This window comes from Saccostrea echinata, unplaced genomic scaffold (genome assembly GCF_033153115.1).
Source record: "Saccostrea echinata isolate AGI-Se365-2 ecotype Australia unplaced genomic scaffold, CSIRO_AGI_Sech_v1 ptg000030l, whole genome shotgun sequence".
Taxonomy (NCBI): Eukaryota; Metazoa; Mollusca; class Bivalvia; order Ostreida; family Ostreidae; genus Saccostrea; species Saccostrea echinata.
In genome coordinates, this window is record NW_026889779.1 from 20,146,391 (window position 1) to 20,169,604 (window position 23,214).

A 23,214-nucleotide genomic window follows, 5' to 3' on the forward strand; every position below is an offset into this window, starting at 1 on the left:
TGAAGTATTGTTCAGTACTTGTATATATACAATCAGTCTGTATGACTTGCCTAGTGTCATCCTTGGCGCCTTTATAAATACATTAATACATTTAATATCCTGTTTACAACTCCACTTGTATCTTTCCCTCAGTTGTCTTCTGTTTTATTTCATCAAGCAATATGTTTAGCTGAAATCAAGTTTGTTTGTCAGAAAGATTCAACAATGGATGAAAGTCCCATTGAAATGGAATTGCCAACTCCAGTGCATACCAAGTATGTAAATGTAATTTTTAAAAATATATATATAACAACAAATTACTTTCTGTCGCTCAGTCATTACAAGTGTTTACAAGGAAAATTTGCGTATTCGGGTAAATTCATCCTAATACCTTATGATCCAATTAATTTATTCATTTAATTACTCATATGTATACTTGATGCTAAAATTGCGTTTATAGATATTTTACTTTATTCTATAAATATAGGCTATGAACAAAATATGTAATAATGACCGCGCAAATTAATTAAACAGCGGTTCCGAACAACTAATACCTGGAAAAACAGTATAATTTTATATAGCGTTCTTATACTTCACATCAATCGGCCTTCGTTAAAGGAATTCGCCATCGCGTTGTCAGAGGATGCACACAATATTTTCAGGTATAGCGCTACTTTTTATTTTCCTCAATTCAACACAACACAACACAGTACATTCTTTTTAATGTTTTTACTGAAAGTCGAACTCGCAAATTTCGACGCGACGATAATAATTGCGAGCCTTCGCGCGCCTCCTCAACAACTAGGACATGCGCTCATCGACCGGAACGGCATAACTTCCGCGATGCCGACATTGTCAATATATATGATCGTTACACACACAGCCAAAGTCCGATCTTGAATATATTTTCGATATCCCATTTCGATATCTATATTCCGTATATTGTGATTCCGCCTATTTCTGGACAAAATTACTGTCTGTCACCCAACCGACATCCATGTTTACTTTCCTCATTCTTGCTGACATGTTACAATAAAACACTTTGCCGATACACTTGTTTATCATTTATTTCTGATCGTACCGAGGGATTTATTAAACGCTTTCAGAATGTTTTCAGCCAGTTAACATATAATTATCGTTAAATTTACCTGATAATTTTCGAAAGAATGTGAAATCCAGGTAATTTCCGTGGAATTTTCCGAGTATTTTGCGAGCGTAAAATCTGTCGATCGCTGTGCAGTGTTTTCAACGGGAGATCACTCTTCGTGTCATCTGTAGAGGCGATGCACGGGGGGAATGTGGGTCATCCATTCTATTTTTATGTGACAACTTGGCGGTTGTCTTGATCTCAGAGAGCGCATCATTTGATTAAGAACAATATATAATAGTACTGAAGGACAATTTTAAGTGATTATTTGAATTTTCTTACATTTGTTTTCATTATCATCTGACTTTATAAGAATTAATGCTCTCGTTGTCAGGTTTTAACCAGTCTATTGCTAAGATTTAAAAAAAAAATTATACGGCATGTCTTAATTAACACATGTATGTCAACTTATACTGTGCCCTACATTCATTTTTAGTAATTTATTTGTTGTGGTATTTTTTATTTTATATGTTAAAATATTATTGCATGCATTGAATTATTCTTCATAGAATCTTTTAGGGGTCTTTAATTTTTACGAAAAATTAATTCTCTGTGTAACAAGCTGTAGAACTGTAGCGTTATTGTTTTATATATGAATTAGTCTTTGACTCACTGTAACACTAGGCTATTGCAGAACTGCAGCGTTATATTGTTTTATATGTTAGTCTTCGATCCCGTAATGCAAATATGGTGCAATCTACAGAGTAAGATTTTCTGCGCACGGTTAGGAAAGAATTTCTCCCCTTTGGTCACATTGGTCAATCAACTACCTTTCACTCCTTAATTCTAGACTTATTCTTTAACCAACCTGTATATTTTATCCACCTCCTAACCCTTTATAGTCGTCTCTACAGAGCAGTAAACTCGCTTGTTTTGACTTTTTGTCGGATGGCAGAAAATTCAAATATTGCACCATATTTGTTTGCATTACGGGATCTGTAGCGTTATGGTCAAAGACTAACATATATAAAACCATAACGCTACAGTTCTGCAGCTGTTGCGTAACATACATACACAAACAATTAAACGAAATAGAACACAATTCGGTTGTTAATGCAAACCCCTAAACTTCGTCAAAGAAAAATTAATATCAAATTTATTTCTCTTTATGAGCATCTATATGTCTGCGAAGTAATTCACGTCTAATAATTTGCAAACTGCTTTGAAAGACTTCTGAGAAATGCAAAGTGCGAACCCTTTAAAAAAAATAGTTTCATGTATTTCAACGTGATATTTTAGAGTTTTCTTATTATTCAAAATATTAGCAGAATTTATAGTAATTATAGAACATATATGTATCTCACAGATTTTACATCCCCCTCCCCCTTTTCCGTCTAATCACTGAAATATTTCAAAATAAGTAAAATGACTATTGACTAAATATTGGAAGAAGAGATGATTACAGCGTTTACCCAATAAGTTATCTGGATTGTATTTTGAAAGTCTATATGAACTGAATAAGTTTGCTCATACTGAAACCATGCATAATCTGATTTTTAAAAATACTTCGTTTTGATGGGCCTTCTCATGCCTTTTGGACTTAGAATGCAAATATTTGGAAATATGTTATAGTTACTAATATTTTATTAATATTTAAAACAGAGATTAAAAAAAATCAGTTTATACATTTTTTTTTAATTTGGTCTGATACTAGATAACACCAGTTCTAGTATTACAAAATAAATCAATCAATCAATCCAAATATGTGTTGTGCAGGGGCGTCGGCAAGTATTTGACATTGGGGAGGCGAATTGGATCGAAAAGGGGGGGTCCTAACCAAGTTTTTTAATGACATAAACTAAATAATTAAAATTTCCGCCAGAATCTTGATATTTTCCCCATTAAGTCAAACACCTAGACCACAGGAGTTCGCATACCTATCAATTTTACCGAAATTTTTAGTAAATAAAAAAAAATACGTAATACCTATAATAATAACACTTATAGGTATTACGTATTTTTTATATTTACTGAAAATTTCGGTAAAATTGATAGGTATGCGAACTCCTATTCCTAGACGTATTTTCTGATCGACAACGAACAGGCCTGTTACATGTATACGCGGAGTAAAGTGTCAGGAAGGGGTGGGGGCGCCATTTTTTGCCCAATTTTTCCACTTTTTCTGAGAATAGTTTTTTTTGCTTAAGTTTCGATAGGTAAAAATTCATTTATTCAGACGCTGCTTGCCCAACCTCCCTTTCATACACACCTTTTGTTGCTGTTAGGTCGAACTCAGGCAAATTCCAGCATTTAATAAGACATAAAGTTGAGGAAACAGACTGTGTGCATTGATCAGACATGTAAGTCAATCTCTTTTTCTCTCTCTTTCCGGGAAAATGTTATCCGTTCTGAATAGTGTGTTGCAACTAGACTCTTGATAACTTCCGGTTTAGAGTTTGGTGTAACGTCAGTCTGAACTTATGTTATGAGGTTACAATGATCGTTGACCCTAAAAGAACTCTAAAATAATAGATAATTGTAGGATGTAACTGCGCAAATCATCATGGCTTGATTATTTTTTTTAATTGGATTATTTTATCCAGGACTGATCAATAAGGTACAGTAACAAGTCCGGGTAAACTACTAGTGTTTTATATTGCAACTGCTCGATGGTTATTGAAATATATATATATATACGTGATGTAAGCAGCTGATAAGCACTTTGTGTTAATTGTTTTAACTGTAACACCAACAGAAATGTCTTTTCTTTCCCTTTGACCTTTTGGTTGCCCCCCAAAGAGACAACTTTTGCGAAGTGTGGATTAGACTACTGTGTATTTTAAGAAATTTGTCCCAAAGTCAGAAACGACATAAATGTAATACATTGAACCACGTTATCTAAAACTCGAAGGGACGGAGAAAAAGCTTTGAGATATCTGAGGATTTGAGATATCGAAGGTAAAATACTTAAAGAATAAGTGGTTGGGACTTCCAAATCACTTCGACATCTCCATGGTATTCGAGATATCTGTGTTCAAGATACCAAATTTCAACTGTATATACAGTTACAGCAAATTCAATCACCATTATAAGAAGTCCCCTCCCTCTTGCATTAGAGTTAAGTGTCTCATCATTCAGGGGTGAGACTGAAATGCATCATTTTTAAAATGACGATTTTTAGTCATAAATAAAATTTTTATTATGACTTAAACTCGTCATTTTTAGAAAACGACGAAAAACAGTCAAAAAATTTAGAGTGTTTCTAGAATACCGAGTTACCTCTCTTTGAAAAATGTTAGATCCACCAACTGAAAAAAGGACAAAAAACATCGTAAACAAACTTCATTTCTCTAATACAGTTGACTACAATACTGTTTATGTTGACAGTACAAATTTCCCAAGCAAAAATAAGAGTGGAAGAGTTATTTGTCAATTTATTTGCATTAAATAGGAAAGAAGACAAAAATGACGATATTCCGTCTTTTTTTCAAAATGGAGGGTCTGAAATATCTCGTTTGTTTTACGGGGCACGTATTCTTCCAGACAATGTACTATATGTTTTTATAGGGCTAAAAGCCATGTAAAAATGGCGAATTAGTTTTACCAAAATTCGACATTTTACCGCTAAATAATAACTTTCACCTTCCATGTTGATGTTCTAACGCACGTGGTCGGCAGTAATTAGTGACCCGGATGAAATGAAACTTGCGTAAACACTCTTCTTTCAGCGGTGAATTCAAATTTCGCTTTTATGTAACCAGGATAGAAGAATTAAGTTGAAAAAGAAAATATGAGGATAGTAAGTCATATTGACAAAAATGACGAAAATACGTAGTTAGTAAATATGACAATTATCCATCATTTTTCAGAAATGGCGGATTTCAGTCTCACCCCAGACTGCTCATACATAATAAATTAAATCATGGATTCTACATTACATAGGGTCTCTTAAAATTTCTTTGTGCACCAGTTATTCTTGAGACAATGTAATATTGTATAAAAGTTTTAGTGAGAAAATCTCTGTTGGTCTAAGAAAGGGGTATCAAGTCATGAACTCATGGTCCATTTAGTTTCTACTCATCATTTTTGAAATTAATGACTTAAACAGGGGTTGACACGCAAAATTTGGCCAGAGTCTCAAGTTATGTTTTCTTTTTCAGTATCTTGCTTTAATCCATAGCGGACCTTTTGAAAAATGAAGGTATAATTGGTAAAATTTAAATGGAATTGAGTACTATGTCCCATCATTTTTCCTTACCACATGGGTATTTATTTATTCTAAATATTTATTTTACATTTACAAAGTTTTCCTTTTACATGTATTTTGCTCTAATTAAACAATTTTCCTTTTGAATATACTTCCTGTTATGAATGATCAAATCATGTTACTTCTGGTAATTTAATAGTACACTACAGTATTACTATAATACTTTTACTTGATACATTTCATGCTTATAGATTAATAACTAAGGCATTTTGATGAATATGCAGTGACTGAGTCTAACTATAATACATCATGACCTAGAACAGTCTGTGTTCTAAGTGAATGAATGCTTAACCATCTTTGTTGTAAGTTAAGTCAGTCTCAATGTTTCTACCATATGTTTGGTATAATCTCTTGGTTAGAGGCTCAATATTTGCTAGGATTATCATGGTTATTGACGATAACGTTCTCCAGTCCCTAGCCCTATCTAGTATGATGCCCGTTTTCTTTATTTGGGTGATCTTCTGTATTTCAGTGCCTCTCCACTGTCCACTAGGTGCTTAATACCATCCACAAGGACTGTATAGGAAATCCTGAATAGAGAAGTTCTAGCTATAAATGTACCTGCTATCTCTTGCCCCTGCATTCTAGCAAAAGACCCACATCTATCGCATGCCACCTCTCTTTTCAAGAAGTAAGTACTATTACGTCTTCTGGTCAGTGATAGATGCTAGCTCTAAGTAAAGTCCGTGACAGTTTTGGATTGGTGCCTGGGAAGCTGAGTTTTTCTTTCCAGATCTACTGTAGATATGACATTCTCCAATTACATAGTTTTGTTCAGTATTCTAGTTCTAGTTGTTGGTACTTTAGCTCTTTGAATACAACTTAATATACAACCAATACATGGCATGTATTGGTTGTATATTAAGTTTTTTTCATTGCCTGTCACTTGTACAGTATATGCATTTTTCTAAAACAAATCAATTTATTATTTACCCGGTAATATAAATTGTTCAAAATAATTTTTATTTGGTGAAATGATGCACATTAACACTCTAGAACATTGTAAAAATAAGTGGCAAAGTTAGCTGTATGTATTAACTCCCTGTCTTCATTAACATTTTGAAATTAATTAAGGAATGATATGTGGTAATTTTTGTCAGGCATGAACAAATGCGCATTGTTAATTTTGTCAGGAACACACTATATGAATATAGAATTACCAGTGTATATTTTTGGAAGCATCTCTTGTGTATGTACCTTTCCATTTTAGATTTAAAAAGACATGAATATATAGATTTTCTGTTCATATCTATGCATGATCATATAAATAATGAACATTTATTTGATTATAAAGTTTTCAGAATTAATTTTGTCAAATTCATTTTGTAATACTGCTTAATCAACATACCCGGCATTTTGAAGGGATTTATCACACAATAATGAAAACTGCAAGACAGTTTTCTGGTTTTGAGGCTTCATATTGCTGTTGATAACTATGCTATAAGCGAGTTCATACATTCAGATGTAGAGATAGTGACTAATGAATATTAAATTTAATGACCTAGATAAGAATAAGCATGTTATAGACATTTTGTAATGTAAATAAATTTAACGCATCAATTTAATATTATATATGGAAGCACTTAATTGTATGAATATTTTTAGAAATGCATGCAAAAAGTGTGCCTTTATAATATTGAAATATACATTAATTCATACATCTTATATTTTGCATAAGAGACCTTGCATTCATACAGTATAGAATTAAAACATTCCATATTATTTACATTGTTGCCACAGATTGGTTTGAACATATTTTATTGTAATTTATAATTACAAAGGGATTGGGCACAAATTCTGAAAACTTATTATGCTCTCTCCCTACATGTAAATTACACATTTAAATCGTCACAGTTAAACATGAAGTTTTAAAGTATACAATAATTGCAAAAGTTTACAAATCGATGCATTTTGCAGATATATAGATACACTTAATTTTGTACAAATGCATATACTGATACATTAATTAATGCTAACAAGGAAATCTACCAGAATGTTTAATAAATGTTTGAACAAAAGAAAAGAGATGTTCATTTTCTGCAGCATTCAGTGAATCTACCCCCATAATAAGACATGTGTATCTAGAATTGTAAAAATTTAAAAATTCTTTTCTGGCTTTCTCATACTCTGGACATACAAAAAAATAATGATAAGTATCCTCAACTTTACCACACGAGCATAAAGGACTTGATATTATATTGCCACAGATACCACAGTATAGTAGACTATGAGATATTACTCAAGGATTTGACATAAATATATGTATATATAACCAGTGAAAACAGTTTTTAAAAGCTCTCGGTAATAGGAATTTATAAGTGAGTGAAAACTATATATATGATACGTGTACTTACCGTATTAGTATTGATTGTCTCCATACCACTTGGAGATGGGGACAGGAGCTATAAAATTTGAGGAAATTAGCTATTTTTTGTACCGTTTTGTTATATCAGAACATGGATATTGGTGTAGCAAAGCCACTGACAACTGTATCATCTTATTTTTGTGTCAATCTGATAGAAATTTACATTTTTTTTTCTTCCATTCCCCAGAAATTAGGGTTGGCAGATCCATAATCCAAGGGAAAAAAATGTGGCCTTATGCATAGTAATATAATAGGTTTTTTTTTTTTTGTGAAACACTGCAAACAAAACAAATTGACAAAAACCATTGGCATTATAATTAGTAATTTTGGTACATCAATCCCAGAAAAATCCAGATAATATTGTGTGTGTATGGATTCATCTTTATAATGTTTTAATTTGTGACTGAAACACAGAAAATGGAATAATTAAGAACACATACACATATTTCCTTATTGGTCTAAGTACAAGTATATACAGATGATTTTTCTCCCATACACAATGTTGACTCCTGTGTTTGACCTTGAGGGTTTATTTTCTTTGGGTCACATGATTTAAGTACAGTATTCAAATGTTTAATTAAAGCACTTAGTAAAATATGTGTTAGTTTTCTAAATAGTAATATTTATTTATGTGTGAGATTTGGAGAAGATTTTCTTTATATGTGTCCTAATTTGTAAAGCCTACATGTACCTGTGTACATACATTATAGGTGTACTTGGTAAGTATTTCACTCTAAAGTACAACCTTGTCATATCTTGACATGTAATTTATGTATGACCATGCAACCAATTTTACAATAGTCAATTATTTATATATAAATTCTTTATGTGTACTTTTGTTATTTATGGGAACATTTGTCAATAATTCAAAAATAATACACTGAAGAAAAAAAGACAGGTAGAAAAAGCAATTAAAATAGATCATGACAGAAGAATTAAAATTTTAATAAAATAAGGAAACCAAGTATGAGGAAAAAAACTTCATAATTCCAAAAATACAGCTATGTTTTCCCTTTTACATGTACCTGTTCCAGAGGGATCCTGGAGCAAGGAAATAAGAGTGTTTTACAAATAAGTTTCCTATCCGTGTAGTTACTTGTCAGGTACAGGTATATATGACTCAATGGAAACAGAAGTGTAAACTTGATGTTGTGATTTCAGAACCAGGATGTTTGAGAGTGGTCAGGCTGGGTACAGGAGACTGTTAGCAGACCAAACCTTCCTCAATAAAGACACAGACGAAGAATTTGTAAGTCAGAATTATTTTTTTTCATGGTTTACATTTTAGGGGGTGACATTTATGTGCCTCTAGGAAGTATAAAATGCTTAGGAAAATTATAAGGATAAAAAGTAATGTGTAAGATAAATATAACAAGGTCTTGTATTAAAAATTACATTTACATAAAGATGTACGTTATAATTATTGTAAAATTATCAAAGACAATACGTGGTTGGAATCAAAAGCATGATTAACATTTTTTAAGCACTGTGCTAATTGTACATGGTTAGACAATTCACATGGGCAAAAAAAATTGATGATGCAGCTAGGTATGTACATTTAAGCAGACATTTTCCAGATGAGTGACCAGGTTAAAGTTTTTGGAGCAAGTCCATTCCCAAGTAATTAATTTATTATAAGCCCTGTGATGACTAAATGCGTATGGATGATGCATGTAAGGATGCACACTACCAGACATGCTTCATAGATTGGATCTGACCTACATTTTCTGGATGAGTGACCAGGTTGAAGGTTTTTGAACCAAGTCCATTCCAAAGTAACTACAAGTGCTATATTGACCAAACTTGCATGGATGATGCATCTAGCCCAGGGGTGCACATTACATGTACCAGAACATTCATTTTTTGTGGGTCTAGATAATATTTTTGTTGAGGTGAGCTTCGAAATCTTTGATTACCTTTTTTTTTTCTTTAGAAAGTTACAATGAATAATTTTTTAATAAATAATAGTATTTTTATTATTTTGTTTAATTTTTGTATCAACATTTAACAATAAAATTAATTGTCAGGTACAGATAGTTTAAAATAAAGAACACATTACATTATAAATGACAGAACAAATGTATAAAAAAAAATGTTTAATTGCTTGAAAAATCTGAAAATATTGGCAAAAAGCCCATTCAAAGCTAATTTTAAAAACATTTAGAATTACGGTTAAATTTAAGCTCTAATGAGACTGAAGACGGAAACTTCAAATTGTCATTTTATGTAAAGAATTTATTTTTGATTTGCATTTGTTGATGATGATCTTCATATCATAGTATAAGATACATGTACAGTGATACATTGAATGGGCCTTGTTTTAAATGTACTTAATATTATTATCATTATACATTTATAGAGATGTACCTTTATAATACCAGCTTGTCAGCAGCTTATAATGGGAATGAGTACAGGTGTGTCATTGTCCCAATTATCAGTTGAACTCTTTCATTAAACAACTATATAACGGAGATATGTACATTATAAAGATAAACATTGTACTGAATTTGAACTACACATACTAAGTATCCGTTATACATCCCATGCTGTTGAACATTATCAAAGTATAAGTACTAGGTACAGGTGTATACTGCACTCATTGTAAGTAGGATCAACGCACACTTACCATGAATATATATACAATGTGTACGTTATCAGATGTGAATAAGTGCAATTAGACCACATCAAATCAGCAAAGTCAAATCATTAACTAATGTTAATTAAGAATTAATTTTATAACTATTTGTACAAGCTCTTCATAACATTTATCCTACTAATGTGATTTAAGAAGGAAAAATTTCACAAGATTTAATTAAATTCCTGAGTGATCAATACAAAGGCTATGCATGACCTTTACATTAATATTTTATTTTTTGATCTATGTGTGCCAGATTATTTTTTTTTACTCCATCAGTGTAGTGTGTGTATATTTACTTTAGTGCATTCAATCAAGATTAAAAGAAGATAGAATTTACAAAAAATCTTACTTTGACAGTTTTCTTGAATTAAAGCATGATAGAACATTGCACCAAAATTACCAGTATGTGGTCACCTGCGTGGCGCAGTGGTTAGAGCGTTTGCTCTAGAGTCACGATATAAGGAGGAGATCCTTACGTGTTGGTTTGAATCCACTGCAGGACATGGAGGCCAGTCTTTTGGATGAGACCGTATAAATTGAGGCCCCGTGTCGCAGTAGGTGCTGGCATGAAAAAGATCCCGCACTGCTCAATGGCCCTGAGTGCCAAGTATAGGTCAAAATTTGCAGCCCTCCACTGGCAAGTGGTGGCGTCTCCATATGAGTGAAAAATTATCAAGAGGGACGTTAAACAACAAACAAACAAACAAACCAGTGTGTGAATCCCACTCATACAGTATTTAACATGTCTATATAAGTAAGAAGATGAAGTACTTTTGAGCAGTACACAACAATCACTGGTGACTGGTCAAAATACTTACATGGATATATATTAATGGTGGTACAAGTATACATCATTGGTGTTCTAAGTATTTTAAAATTCACCATTCTTGTGATAAATTTTTCGTCTGATACACACAGATCAGTACCTAAATCCTCTGTTGACAAATATTTATGGATACAAAGATGACGGTTATAAGGAGGGCAGGGTTTGACACTAAGGTACGTCTGACTGACCCAGTCTAGTAAATGAGTAGTCCAGTCGTGTAAAATGTACATGAACTAGACCGATTGGTCATATTGATAAAGTAACTGTTAAACCCCATTTCAGTCTTCCAAAGCAGTATTCAAAAAACTCTTTGAGAAATTTTCTTATTCTTGTAATCACAACCATCGCTCTGTTTACGAAGAAAAAAATTCTGGTATGACACAATCGCTGTTTTTAGCCACAGACACCTGAAGTGTGCATCTACCCTCTCCCCTGGAGGGTCTTTATAATCTGTTGTATCCCTCTGTTGACAGGTGTGTTATTGATACAAGAATGACCATTATAAGGAGGGTCTTCTTAATTTGTTGTATCCCTCTGTTGACAGGTGTGTTATAGATACAAGAATGACCATTATAAGGAGGGTCTTTATAATCTGTTGTATCCCTCTGTTGACAGGTGTGTTATGGATACAAGAATGACCGTTATAAGGAGGGTCTTCATAATAATTTGTTGTATCCCTCTGTTGACAGGTGTGTTATGGATACAAGAATGACCATGAAAAGGAGGGTCTTTATAATTTGTTGTATCCCTCTTTTGACAGGTGTGTTATAGATACAGGGATGACCATTATAAGGAGGGTCTTTATAATCTGTTGTATCCCTCTGTTGACAGGTGTGTTATTGATACAAGATTGACCATATAAGGAGGGTCTTTATAATCTGTTGTATCCCTCTGTTAACAGGTGTGTTATAGATACAAGAAAGACCATTATAAGGAGGGTCTTTATAATCTGTTGTATCCCTCTGTTGACAGGTGTTTTATGGATACAAGATTGACTGCATAAGGAGGGTCTTTATAGTCTGTTGTATCCCTCTGTTGACAGGTGTGTTATAGATACAAGAATGACCGTTGTAAGGAGGGTCTTTATTATTGGCCGCAGCAGCGGCCGATCTATTTGTGGTTGTGTTAGAATGTGCACATGGGGAAATGAGACATTAATTTTTTATTGCTTCATTGTAATAATTCCTCATTCATAACAAACATAAAAGTTACGAATAAAAGCCTTAAAAATTTGCTTAAAACTAAGTCTAAATAGTTGTTATTATACATCAATTTGTTTTTCATTTCTCGTCAGGTATTTATTAATTTAATGATTTTACAAAAAGTTGTTTCATGAACTGCTCCCTAACATGGGCGTGCGTAAGATATAAAAAGAAAACGTATTGAGTTTTCGGATATGAAGTACAGTGCCTAAAATAATTAATAAATTGGAATAAGAACTGAATTTGGTTTTGAATTTACACTGCAGTTGCAAGTTTTTTTTTTTCTGCACTTCACACACATATTTATCACAACACTGATCGGCATTATCACCTGACAAAAATCCAGAGTATCAGCACGTGAAGCTTAAATGTGTCCTTTTTGTCAACATTCAGTCATTCATAATCAATTATTTTAGATATTTGTTGTATTTTTCATTGAATCAAATAATTTGATGATAATACATTCCCATTCTTAATTACAGTCCGATTTTCATATTAGTGAATTTCTTTTTATTTGCATAAATATTTAACAATCCGCGATCACTGTAAACTAGTGTAAAAATGCACAGAAAAGTAAAGCAAGTGTAAAAATGTATCATATACTTTTTCAGTTTGGATTTTTTCTTTGTACTCTTTCTTGTGGAAATTCTTCAAAATGAAATATATCTTTGTGGCCGATTTGATGCTTTAACTTTTAAATTTTGCTTTAAATTTTAATTTAACCTGTAATCTGTTGTATCCCTCTGTTGACAGGTGTGTTATAGATACAAGGATGACCGTTGTAAGGAGGGTCTTTATAATCTGTTGTATCCCTCTGTTGACAGGTGTGTTATAGATACAAGAAAGACCATTATAAGGAGGGTCTTTATAATCTGTTGTATCCCTCTGTTGACAGGTGTGTTATAGATACAAGATTGACCATTATAAGGAGGGTCTTTATAATCTGTTGTATCCCTCTGTTGACAGGTGTGTTATGGATACAAAAATGACCATTATAAGGAGGGTCTTTATAATCTGTTGTATCCCTCTGTTGACAGGTGTGTTATGGATACAAGAATGACCATTATAAGGAGGGTCTTTATAATTTGTTGTATCCCTCTGTTGACAGGTGTGTTATGGATACAAGAATGACCGTTGTAAAGAGGGTCTTTATAATTTGTTGTATCCCTCTTTTGACAGGTGTGTTATGGATACATGAATGACTGCATAAGGAGGGTCTTTATAATCTGTTGTATCCCTCTGTTGACAGGTGTGTTATGGATACAAGGATGACCGTTGTAAGGAGGGACTTTTTATGGTCCTGGTCTTTCTTACTGGGGGCCTAATTCTATTGCTGTTACAGTGGCGCCCACAGATGGTGTGCTATCTAAGGAAAAAACGCTGTTCACTCAATCAAGCTGACACAATTCTACTACAGGTATTGTTTTAATTGGAAATTTTTTTTTTATTTTTTAAAATATTGTGAGCTAGTATTACCATCTATTGAATGTAAATTTCTTAACCATTTAATGATTTGCAGAATGCATATCCATGTATAATATTTTTAAAGAGGCATAGACACACTTGCATTGCTTGTTTTGTTTACAATTTTATTTAATAAATAACTTTGGTTTAATGATTTGAACTTACATGAAAAACCTTAATACTCTTCAGGGCTCTAATTGGCGACTAATTTAGTTGCCATGGTGCCTAAAATTTTTGATTGGCACCTAAAAATTTTTCATTAGTCGCCATATTGGCAACCATTTTAATTTGGCAATTGTATAATTATATAAATTTTAGCGAAAGCAAAAAGAAATTTAAAGAAGAGCGAATTATTTTTAGCAATGGACATATCATGTGTTCTTAATCACATCATGGGTCCCTATATTGATTGCTATTAAATTTATAAAGTTGGTGCCTTAAAGAAATAATTGCCTGGTGACTAAAAATTTGCATTGGTGACTAAATCTTTTTGATAAGGCGCCAGCTGACGCCTAAATTTTTGAGGTCCCTTAGAGGCCTGCTCTTTGGCAATGGCATATTCCATAACCTCACACCAAACACCTGTGTTTGTAAACGTTGGTATGAGCTCTGCTATTATTTATGTTCTACTAAGTGTGTTCAATTTGCTAACAATGCTCACATCAGTGAACACTTACACTTCTATTTTGACTTTTCTTCATTAAACATAGTTTTAATATCTTTTATTAATACACCTTAAATTTCCCATTTTCCTTGAATATGAAGGATAGAATTTTAGCTTGTGAAAGTGCAAGGATGTATGACAATCGAACACCCCCGAAATTTATAGTTATAATAATTTTCAGATAAATGAAGTTTCTGAACAGGTTTCATAATAAATTGGTTTGAAACGCCTCTTGCAATATGCATGTCATGAAATTCTATAGAAAATTTTGGTATAAATGTCAAATTTGTGTCTATGCATCAATGCCCCTTTAAAATACCAAACAAATAATTTTACTATATTCTTAATAGAGAGGACTGATGCTATATTCTTCAAATATGTCATGAACGGTATTGTTAGTTTTAAGTAATGTTCTTTTTCTTTGTTTTTACAAAAGTTCAATTTAATTAAACATTAATTAACTTAGTCTGTTTAATTGATATTCTTTAGCATAATTTACACTCCACGTTTTTAGGATACGTACAAGCAGTTTAGCCTTGCCTTCATTAAGGAGAAGACATTTCCACGACCGTAAGTACATCGATCACAACCTGTAACATACGTATCAAATATACACATCACTCAACACTATACAGCAAGTTAAAATCTTAATTACAGTTAAAAATTTCCATATATTTAAGGTGTGTGTGTTATCCATGTGTACTAGTGTGCTAGTTAAGTATTTTCAATGTAGATTTTTGAATAAATTAATTAAGGATTCTGGATAAAATATAAATTTATTAAAATATTCCTTTTGGAATTTTCTCTGCATATTCTTTTATACATGTGAAGACAACATGTACATCCTTTCTATAACTTCTATATAATACAAAACATTGTCGTATAACCAGAGTTTGTTTTATTTTACACACAGATGTCAAGTTCTGTAAGTTATATGTCATAGCTGTTATGTCGACATGACTGCCTCATTGTCATGTTGACATGACTGTCTGGGTGTAGTATACTAATGTATCTAGTCTGATTCTAGCACTGAAACATTCATACTACATCAATTATCATTGTATACAAGTGAAACAGAACTAAGTGAACAGAATCCTTTATAATGACTTTAAAAGCGGTTATGGTTTTGTAAACAAATCATTGTATAGTATTTGTAACATTACAACATGTTAATGGCAGAGTGCTGCCCTTTTCATTGAAATTTTCTTTTTGGTTGGCTTTTCAAACATAAATCATTCCATATTGAAAGAAATGCACTCTGAATGACTTCAGTTTAAATGGTGAGACGTTTGATAGTTTTACTTGTAACTCAGAATCAAATATGGCTGACCCGATTGAACTTGGAGGCTAATCCGTGGTGAAAATGTATCTTATCTCTCGAGATAGATCAGATCTTGTAAGGGTGACCAGAAGCAGATATATTTGAAATCATTACCCTGTGATAGAGTGTAATAGATAAGTGTGTAAAATAAAGGCTTATGAACAAAAATTGCATGGAAAAAAATAGAGTAGGAGTGACGGCAACCTAGTACTCGGAACTTCAGATATTTTTATGCCCCCAGATCGAAAGATCCCGGGGGTATATTGTTTTTATCCTGTTTGTCTCTCTGTTGTCAACTTTAACCTTGCCCATAACTTTTGATTGGTTGGAGCTATGACTTTCATATTTCACATGTATATTCCTTGTGACAAGACCTTTCTTTGGGTACCATCATATTTGACCTTTTGACCTCGACCTTGGAGTTTGACCCACTTTTGCAAAATTTTATGAGACTTTAACCTTGGCCATAACTTCTGAACAGTTGGTACTTGGGGTTTCAAACATCACATGTGTATTTTTTGTGACAAGGCCTTCCTTTGGATACCAACAACTTTGACCTTTTGACCTTGACCTTGGAGTTTGACCTACTTTTGAATAACTTTAACCTTGGCCATAGCTTTTGAACAGTTGGTGCTTGTGGTTTCAAACTTCACATGTGTATTCCTTATGACAAGACCTTCCTCAGGATATCAACTTCTTTGACCCTTTGACCTTGACCTAGGAGTTTGACCTACTTTTGAAAAACTTTAACCTTGGCCATAACTTTTGAATGGTTGGAGCTAGGGCTTTCATACTTCACATATGTAATCCTTGTGACAAGACCTTCCTTTGGATACCAACAACTTTGACCCTTTGACCTTGACATAGGAGTTTGATCTTTCGAAAAACTTTAACCTTGGTCATATCTTTTGAATAGTTGGTGCTAGGGCTTTCATACTTCACATATGTAATCCTTGTGACAAGATCTTCCTTTTGATACCAACAACTTTGACCTTGACGTTTTACTTACTTTTAAAAAGCTTTAACCTTGGCCATAACCTTTGAACAGTTGCAGCTAGGGCTTTCAAATTTCACAGGTATATTCCTCGAGACAAGACCTTTCTTTGGATAACAACATTTTTTATCTTTTGGCCTGGATTTTGACTTGCATTTGAGAAACTTTAACCTTCGCCATAAGCTGCCATATGTAGGCATCAGTGTTTCACAAACACATCTTGTTTCTAAGTTTTAATGAAATAAGATAATTAAAATGATTTATTTATAATAAAGTACAACATTCTGCCTTTCAACAAACCTTTTTTATGGATTTTTTAAAAATAAAAATATAAGTTTATTAGATTTTGAAGTGAGGCACATAGCGTTAGGTCCCTTCTCCCCTATTTTACTATATACCAGTTTTTGCTCAGGATTGTCTCATGGCCCTGTGCACTGATTCCTTTAAGAAATAGATGAACTCTATTGATATTAAGGTTACAAGGTCAAGGGTCAAACTGGACATAGGAAGAAGATATTGACCACTCAATATCTTGAGAACCCTTTGCTTGACACACATGAAACTTGGTACACTGGGTCCCCTGAGGAGTAAATGACCACTGTATATTTTGAGGTCAAAAGGTCAAGGTTAATCTACTCTAGAATTGGAAATATCTTGTGAACTACAAGGTCAAGTGTCAAACTGAACATAGGAAGTATTGACCACAAAATATCTTGAGAATCCTCTGCTTGACAGACATGAAACTTGTTATATTGGTTTTCCCAAAGGAATAGTTGACCACTGTATATTTTGAGGTCACAAGGTCAAAGGTCAAGGGTCAAACTTCTTGAAACATAGAAAGATGTTGTTTGCTCAATATTTAGAGAACTCTTTACTTGGCAGAAATTAAACTTTATACAATGGTTTCCCTAAATATGACTCCTATTGATTTTGAAGTCACAAGATCATAGGTCAGGAGTCAAACTGGACATAGGAAGATATTACCGGTAACCTCTTACAATCATAAGAATCCTTTGCTAGACAGACATCAAACTTGGTACACTGGTATTACCTAGGGAGTAGATGACCTCTGTTGATTTTGAGGTCACAGGGTCTGGTCAATGGTCAGACAACATAGACACTAGACATAGGAAGAAATTTTACTGCTCAGTTTCTTGAGAACTGTTTGCTTTACACACATCAAGTTTGGTACACTGATACCCTATAAGATGTACCCCTTATGATATTGAGGTCTGATAGAGGTCAAACTTAGTATTATGTTTGCTGCTGAGATGACCAATTATTTTCACTATCATGACAGACATTCATAATTTGTTCCCATTTTAATATTGCCACATGGGGGACATATATAATTCTCCAACACTTCTTGTTTCATTTACATCCTCTTATAAAGTTATGGTGTATGATATTTCAGGATTTCAAAGTAATCAGATTAACTTGCATCTAATAGTAATGGGCACTTGTATCACATTCAAGGGGTGCACTGTATTAACTTTGTTTGCTTATTTACTTAGGGGTATCTTTATCCACCATTTGATATGATTTTAGTGAGGAAAGCACATTGAGTTTAGATAAGAACCTCTCTTACTTTATAACCAAAAATATCATCCTTTAAAAGATACTGTCAGTGTGTAAAGAATATTGGCTGACATGTTGAAACCATGTTTTGATTCAATGAATCAAATGCACAGCTGTATGTAATATATTGTCTTCATATTCACTGTAGAGTAAAAATATGGGGAAAAAAATGTTTGTGCTATGTTTGCACTAATCATCTTGCTTTGTTTGTCAAATGGTTATTTAGTCAAGATAGTTTGGAAAGATTTATACGTACTAGATACATGTAGCTCTGCATGAACATTCAATAATTTGTCAAATTCATTGAGTTGATTGACTTTTATATTAAATCAATATGATTTGATCATTTAGTCTTGTCTTTTTGTATTTGGTTTATACTGAACATTGACTGTAAGTTTTGGTAAAGTTGTTCTGAGGCTTATTTTTAAGTAAAAAAACAAAATACAATACATTTTCTAAAATGGTAACTTGTAGTGGTGTTAGTACACAATGTACTATTATCAAATTGGGCAAATTGTAAAGTTTACTATTTAAATTACATCATTGACATGGTTTCTGCTTGAATACCTGGTAATCATTTAATTAAAATTTGTTATTAATTGATATATTTATATAATACAGGGAGGATTTTGTATCCAGTAACAATGCAGGTGAAGATTCTGATTATGAAAGTCCATCTGACACAAGTCGACTCACCAATTCTCAGGTAAAAAATAGGGCTACTTTCTGATGCTATATACATGTTGATTATAAATAAACAATAAAAATGATACTCAAAATTATCAAATTATATGTACCGGTATACATTTATTTCAGGATGTAGTTCGACTACGCTACTTTGACCATCAGCATGTACGATATATTTGGGACAGGGGCAGTCAGATATTCTCAAAACTCAAGTAAGGCTTCATCTGCTTTTATTTACATAGACAGAATATTGGTTTGAAGTTATTCCTAAAGTTGATAGTGATTTTTTTTTCAGAGATCTTTCAGAAGGAACTAAATGTGTGAAGATTCAGGAGAGTTTTCATGGATTAACAGCAAAAGAACAAAAACAAAAGTACGTGAAATTTTTATGTAAAGGTTGTTAAAAATTACTGTCAGACATGAATATAAGTCATATATATGGTAAACATTCCGGCCTCTTTATAATTTTTGCTTCTTTCAGGGAAGTTGTATATGGGGAAAATACAATTGAAGTGGAAGTTAAATCCTATTGGAGACTCTTTATTGAGGAGGTAAATGCTTCATTCTAAAATATCTTACATTAGTGCCATTAGTTATAAACTTCTAACTCTTGAAACTTTAAATTCTACTGAAACAAAATACAAATCAAGACTAAATATCCATTATGTCTTTGAGAATTTCAACTTCTGAACAGGCCCCAAGACCATAAACTGAGAATAGACTTTAATCAAAATTTTGATGTTTAATATCTTGAGTTTTCTTTAATGTATTTGCTTAAAAATTTACAATTTTATATAACATTTAAATTCAAATATATGATGAAAATTTTATTTCAATATCAAAATTATTTCAAAAGTTATATTGGTTTGAAATTTTGACTTAAGTCTGTTCTCAGTTTATTGTCTTGGGACCAGGTTTGGGGCTGAAATGGTTTTACCAATAATCCTGATTTAGAGGGACTCTATTACAGGTGATGAACCCGTTCTATGTGTTCCAGATTGCCAGTATCATTCTATGGCTGTTTGACCAGTACTATTATTATGCTGCCTGTATTTTATTTATATCTTTGGTGTCTATTGGAATTTCCCTGTATGAAACCAAAAGAGTAAGGATGTTAATGTGTCTCTACTTTCCATATACATCTTTAATACTGAAAAATAATTTTTTAAGTAGTGCCCTTATGTAATTGTTGATTTTTCACAATTTGTGAAATTTTAACATTCAAGTACTAGTGGTTTACCTGTATTTGAAAGCATTACTAGGGGATATTTGTCCTTTTGTGATTACCAGTGTTGAAGTTAACATGTAACATCTTTTTCTTCTTAGCAAAGTGTGACTCTTCATGACATGGTTACTACACATGCTCAGACCATCAGTGTTTGCCGTGGGGAGGAGGTTTATGAGGATGTACCCACGGGGGATCTGGTACCTGGTGATGTCATTGCTATCCCCCAACATGGATGTGTAATGACATGTGATGCTGTGCTGGTCACAGGCACCTGTATTGTTAACGAGAGCATGTTGACCGGTAAATTTCCCAGTAATCCCTTAGATACTTTTTTTTCACTAAAATAGGTTGTTGCATTGTATTGTAATGGCTGTTTTCAAACAAAAGATGGATTTCAATTTGAAAGACATTGAAAATTACCATTCACCGAGCCAGCGACCATTTTTTCTTACTTATTGTCTTCAGGTGAAAGTGTCCCTGTGACAAAGACCCCCCTGACTCATCAGGAAGATGAGGAAGTATACTCCCCTGATATCCACAAGAGACACACCCTCTTCTCAGGGACACAAATTCTGCAGACCAGGTTCTATGGCAATTCAAAGGTCAAGGCAGTCGTAGTTCGCACAGGTAAAATGGGTTTTCAGTAATGTATTCACACAAGCAAATCAATGCATACAACACTGATGTGTTTCTCTTTTTTTTTTTGTTTTAAGAAACTATACTAAGCTATTTGAACTGTAAAAGAAAATAAGGATTTGAATGATATCTAGTGACAAATTTGGAAAATTAGGGGTGTATTAAAAATCTTTCAATTTTCAGGCTTCAGAACAGCCAAAGGAGAACTAGTGCGAGCCATATTATTTCCCAAACCTTTGGACTTCAAGTTTTACAGAGATGCAATGAAATTTATCCTATTCCTTGGATGTATGGCTGCTCTGGGGATGACCTATAGCATTGTAATCTATGTAAAGCAAGGGGTCAGTAAAAAAAAGCAGTCTGACTATAAACTAGTGAAAATCTTACAGGAAATTCTCTCTTTCTATATACATGTATATACAGAATATGAAGATAAGAAAAACAAATCTTTTTTGACATGATGTGCAGCTAATGTTTTTACATAATCATTTGTATCATGCTATGTTGATCATATTGTAATGCATGTACTTAGTAAGATTGTATTATCTAACACTGTTTTAAGAGATACATTTGACAGAAGTAGATATAGAAATGCTTTTCAGATTTGTCTTGTGCTGCTGTTGTAGGTTTACCCAATAAGGATTGTTGTGAGAGTTCTGGACATCATCACCATTATTGTCCCTCCAGCTTTACCGGCAGCCATGACGGTGGGGACCGTGTTTGCTCAAGGTCGGCTGAAAAAGAAAGGAATTTACTGCATCAGTCCTCCTCGAATTAACTTCTGTGGGAGGCTGGATGTCTTCTGCTTTGATAAAGTAAGCATTGTTATTTGAAGTATTGACACAGAATAAATTTTTGGGAATTTTATTAGAAAATATGTAGAAGTGTATTATTAGCAGAGAATAGAAGTTAAGAAAGAAGGCTAGAGTAAGAAGGGTGAAATCTGTATTACCATGAAAATTAGTTTATACACACATAAATAAAACTTGAAAAAATCTTTGTAATATGATCTTAATTCTAAAGCTTATATTTGATTCATAGGGAAGAGATATGCATTTCTTCTGCAAAAATAGAATAACATTGCTCTGAATTTGTTTCTTATTTCTTTTGCATAGACTGGTACCTTAACAGAGGATGGATTGGACATGTGGGGAGTACTGCCAATTAAAAACCAGGGGTACAAGTTTAATTCATAAACATCATTTTGGAAATGCATTTGTGGTGTTCTTAAAATGACCATTATAATCATATTATAAACCCTTTTAAATCATCTTCTGTAAATAGGTTTTGTGGAGTAGAGGAGGATCCCTCTAAGTTAGAGGTGGGGCCCTTCATCATCTGTATGGCTACCTGTCACTCCCTGACTGTGATAGATGGGGAACTATCAGGGGATCCTCTAGACCTCATTATGTTCAACTCCACTAAATGGGTAACCTGTACCAACATTTAAAAACTGATTCAGTGTTCCTTTGGCAACCTTTCTTAGAGAAAAAAAAATCACATTATCAATTGAACTATGATATGGAATAAGAATTTGTCACCAATAATAAGGTCTCTTTGATGGTATAAAGCCTGTCTTATATAATCTGTGTAGGTTTTGGATGAGCCAGGTAAGGACAGCAGTAAATTTGACACCATTATGCCTACTGTGGTTAGACCTTGTACCAAGGACACCTTCACTGCAGAAGTGAGTAGAAGTTCTCTTAACAGCTTATATAATACATGTATTTAATATCTAAAGTATGGTGTGATGAACAGGTTGATATATTTAATCATTTTATATTGTTGTTTTAAGAAATATATAACAGTGATAATATGCTGTATTTTCCAGAACCCTTTTGAAGTGGGCATTATTAGACAGTTTACATTCTCCTCGTCTGTGCAAAGAATGAGTGTTATCACACGTACACTGAGTGAGGAGGGGATGGAACTCTACTGTAAGGGGGCACCAGAAAAGATTGCCTCCCTTTGTTTGCAAGAAACTGGTAAGTCTTACCTTACAAGAACCACTAAACTTTACATCTTGGAAATAATTAAAGTGTTTCCAGTGGCTAATTAAATTTATTTCCTTTCAAAATTGCAGTTCCGCATGAGTTTCCAGATATCCTTCACCGGTACACCATTCAGGGTTACAGGGTCATAGCATTAGCTTACAAAAAACTGGATCCTAAACTCACCTGGCATCAGGCTCAGAGAATCTCCAGGTAAAAGAGGCACTGAATGAGTAAATTACTCAGGAACTAACACCACTGTCAGCATTCCTGGAAATAAAGTGAAA

At 33.2% G+C, this 23,214-nt stretch overlaps 1 protein-coding gene across 2 annotated transcripts in view; it reads left to right on the top strand.

The window, feature by feature from the left end:
• The first annotated feature begins 154 nt into the window (after positions 1-154).
• Positions 155-23,214, top strand: part of LOC133197488 (polyamine-transporting ATPase 13A3-like) — a 29,110-nt gene continuing 6,050 nt past the window's right edge. Inside the window, exons 1-18 of one of the 2 annotated variants that reach the window (XM_061333552.1) lie at positions 155-254; positions 8,860-8,947; positions 13,614-13,781; positions 15,007-15,062; positions 19,007-19,091; positions 19,202-19,284; positions 19,368-19,445; positions 19,554-19,623; positions 20,043-20,177; positions 20,399-20,600; positions 20,766-20,927; positions 21,120-21,277; positions 21,563-21,751; positions 22,052-22,113; positions 22,221-22,365; positions 22,531-22,623; positions 22,768-22,921; positions 23,020-23,140. In XM_061333552.1, coding sequence (XP_061189536.1) covers positions 205-254; positions 8,860-8,947; positions 13,614-13,781; positions 15,007-15,062; positions 19,007-19,091; positions 19,202-19,284; positions 19,368-19,445; positions 19,554-19,623; positions 20,043-20,177; positions 20,399-20,600; positions 20,766-20,927; positions 21,120-21,277; positions 21,563-21,751; positions 22,052-22,113; positions 22,221-22,365; positions 22,531-22,623; positions 22,768-22,921; positions 23,020-23,140 — 2,099 coding nt within the window. In that variant the 5' untranslated portion in view covers positions 155-204. Of the gene's footprint in view, positions 255-3,557; positions 3,684-8,859; positions 8,948-13,613; positions 13,782-15,006; positions 15,063-19,006; positions 19,092-19,201; positions 19,285-19,367; positions 19,446-19,553; positions 19,624-20,042; positions 20,178-20,398; positions 20,601-20,765; positions 20,928-21,119; positions 21,278-21,562; positions 21,752-22,051; positions 22,114-22,220; positions 22,366-22,530; positions 22,624-22,767; positions 22,922-23,019; positions 23,141-23,214 lie in introns of those variants that run through there. The other variant, XM_061333553.1, reaches the window with a different exon arrangement.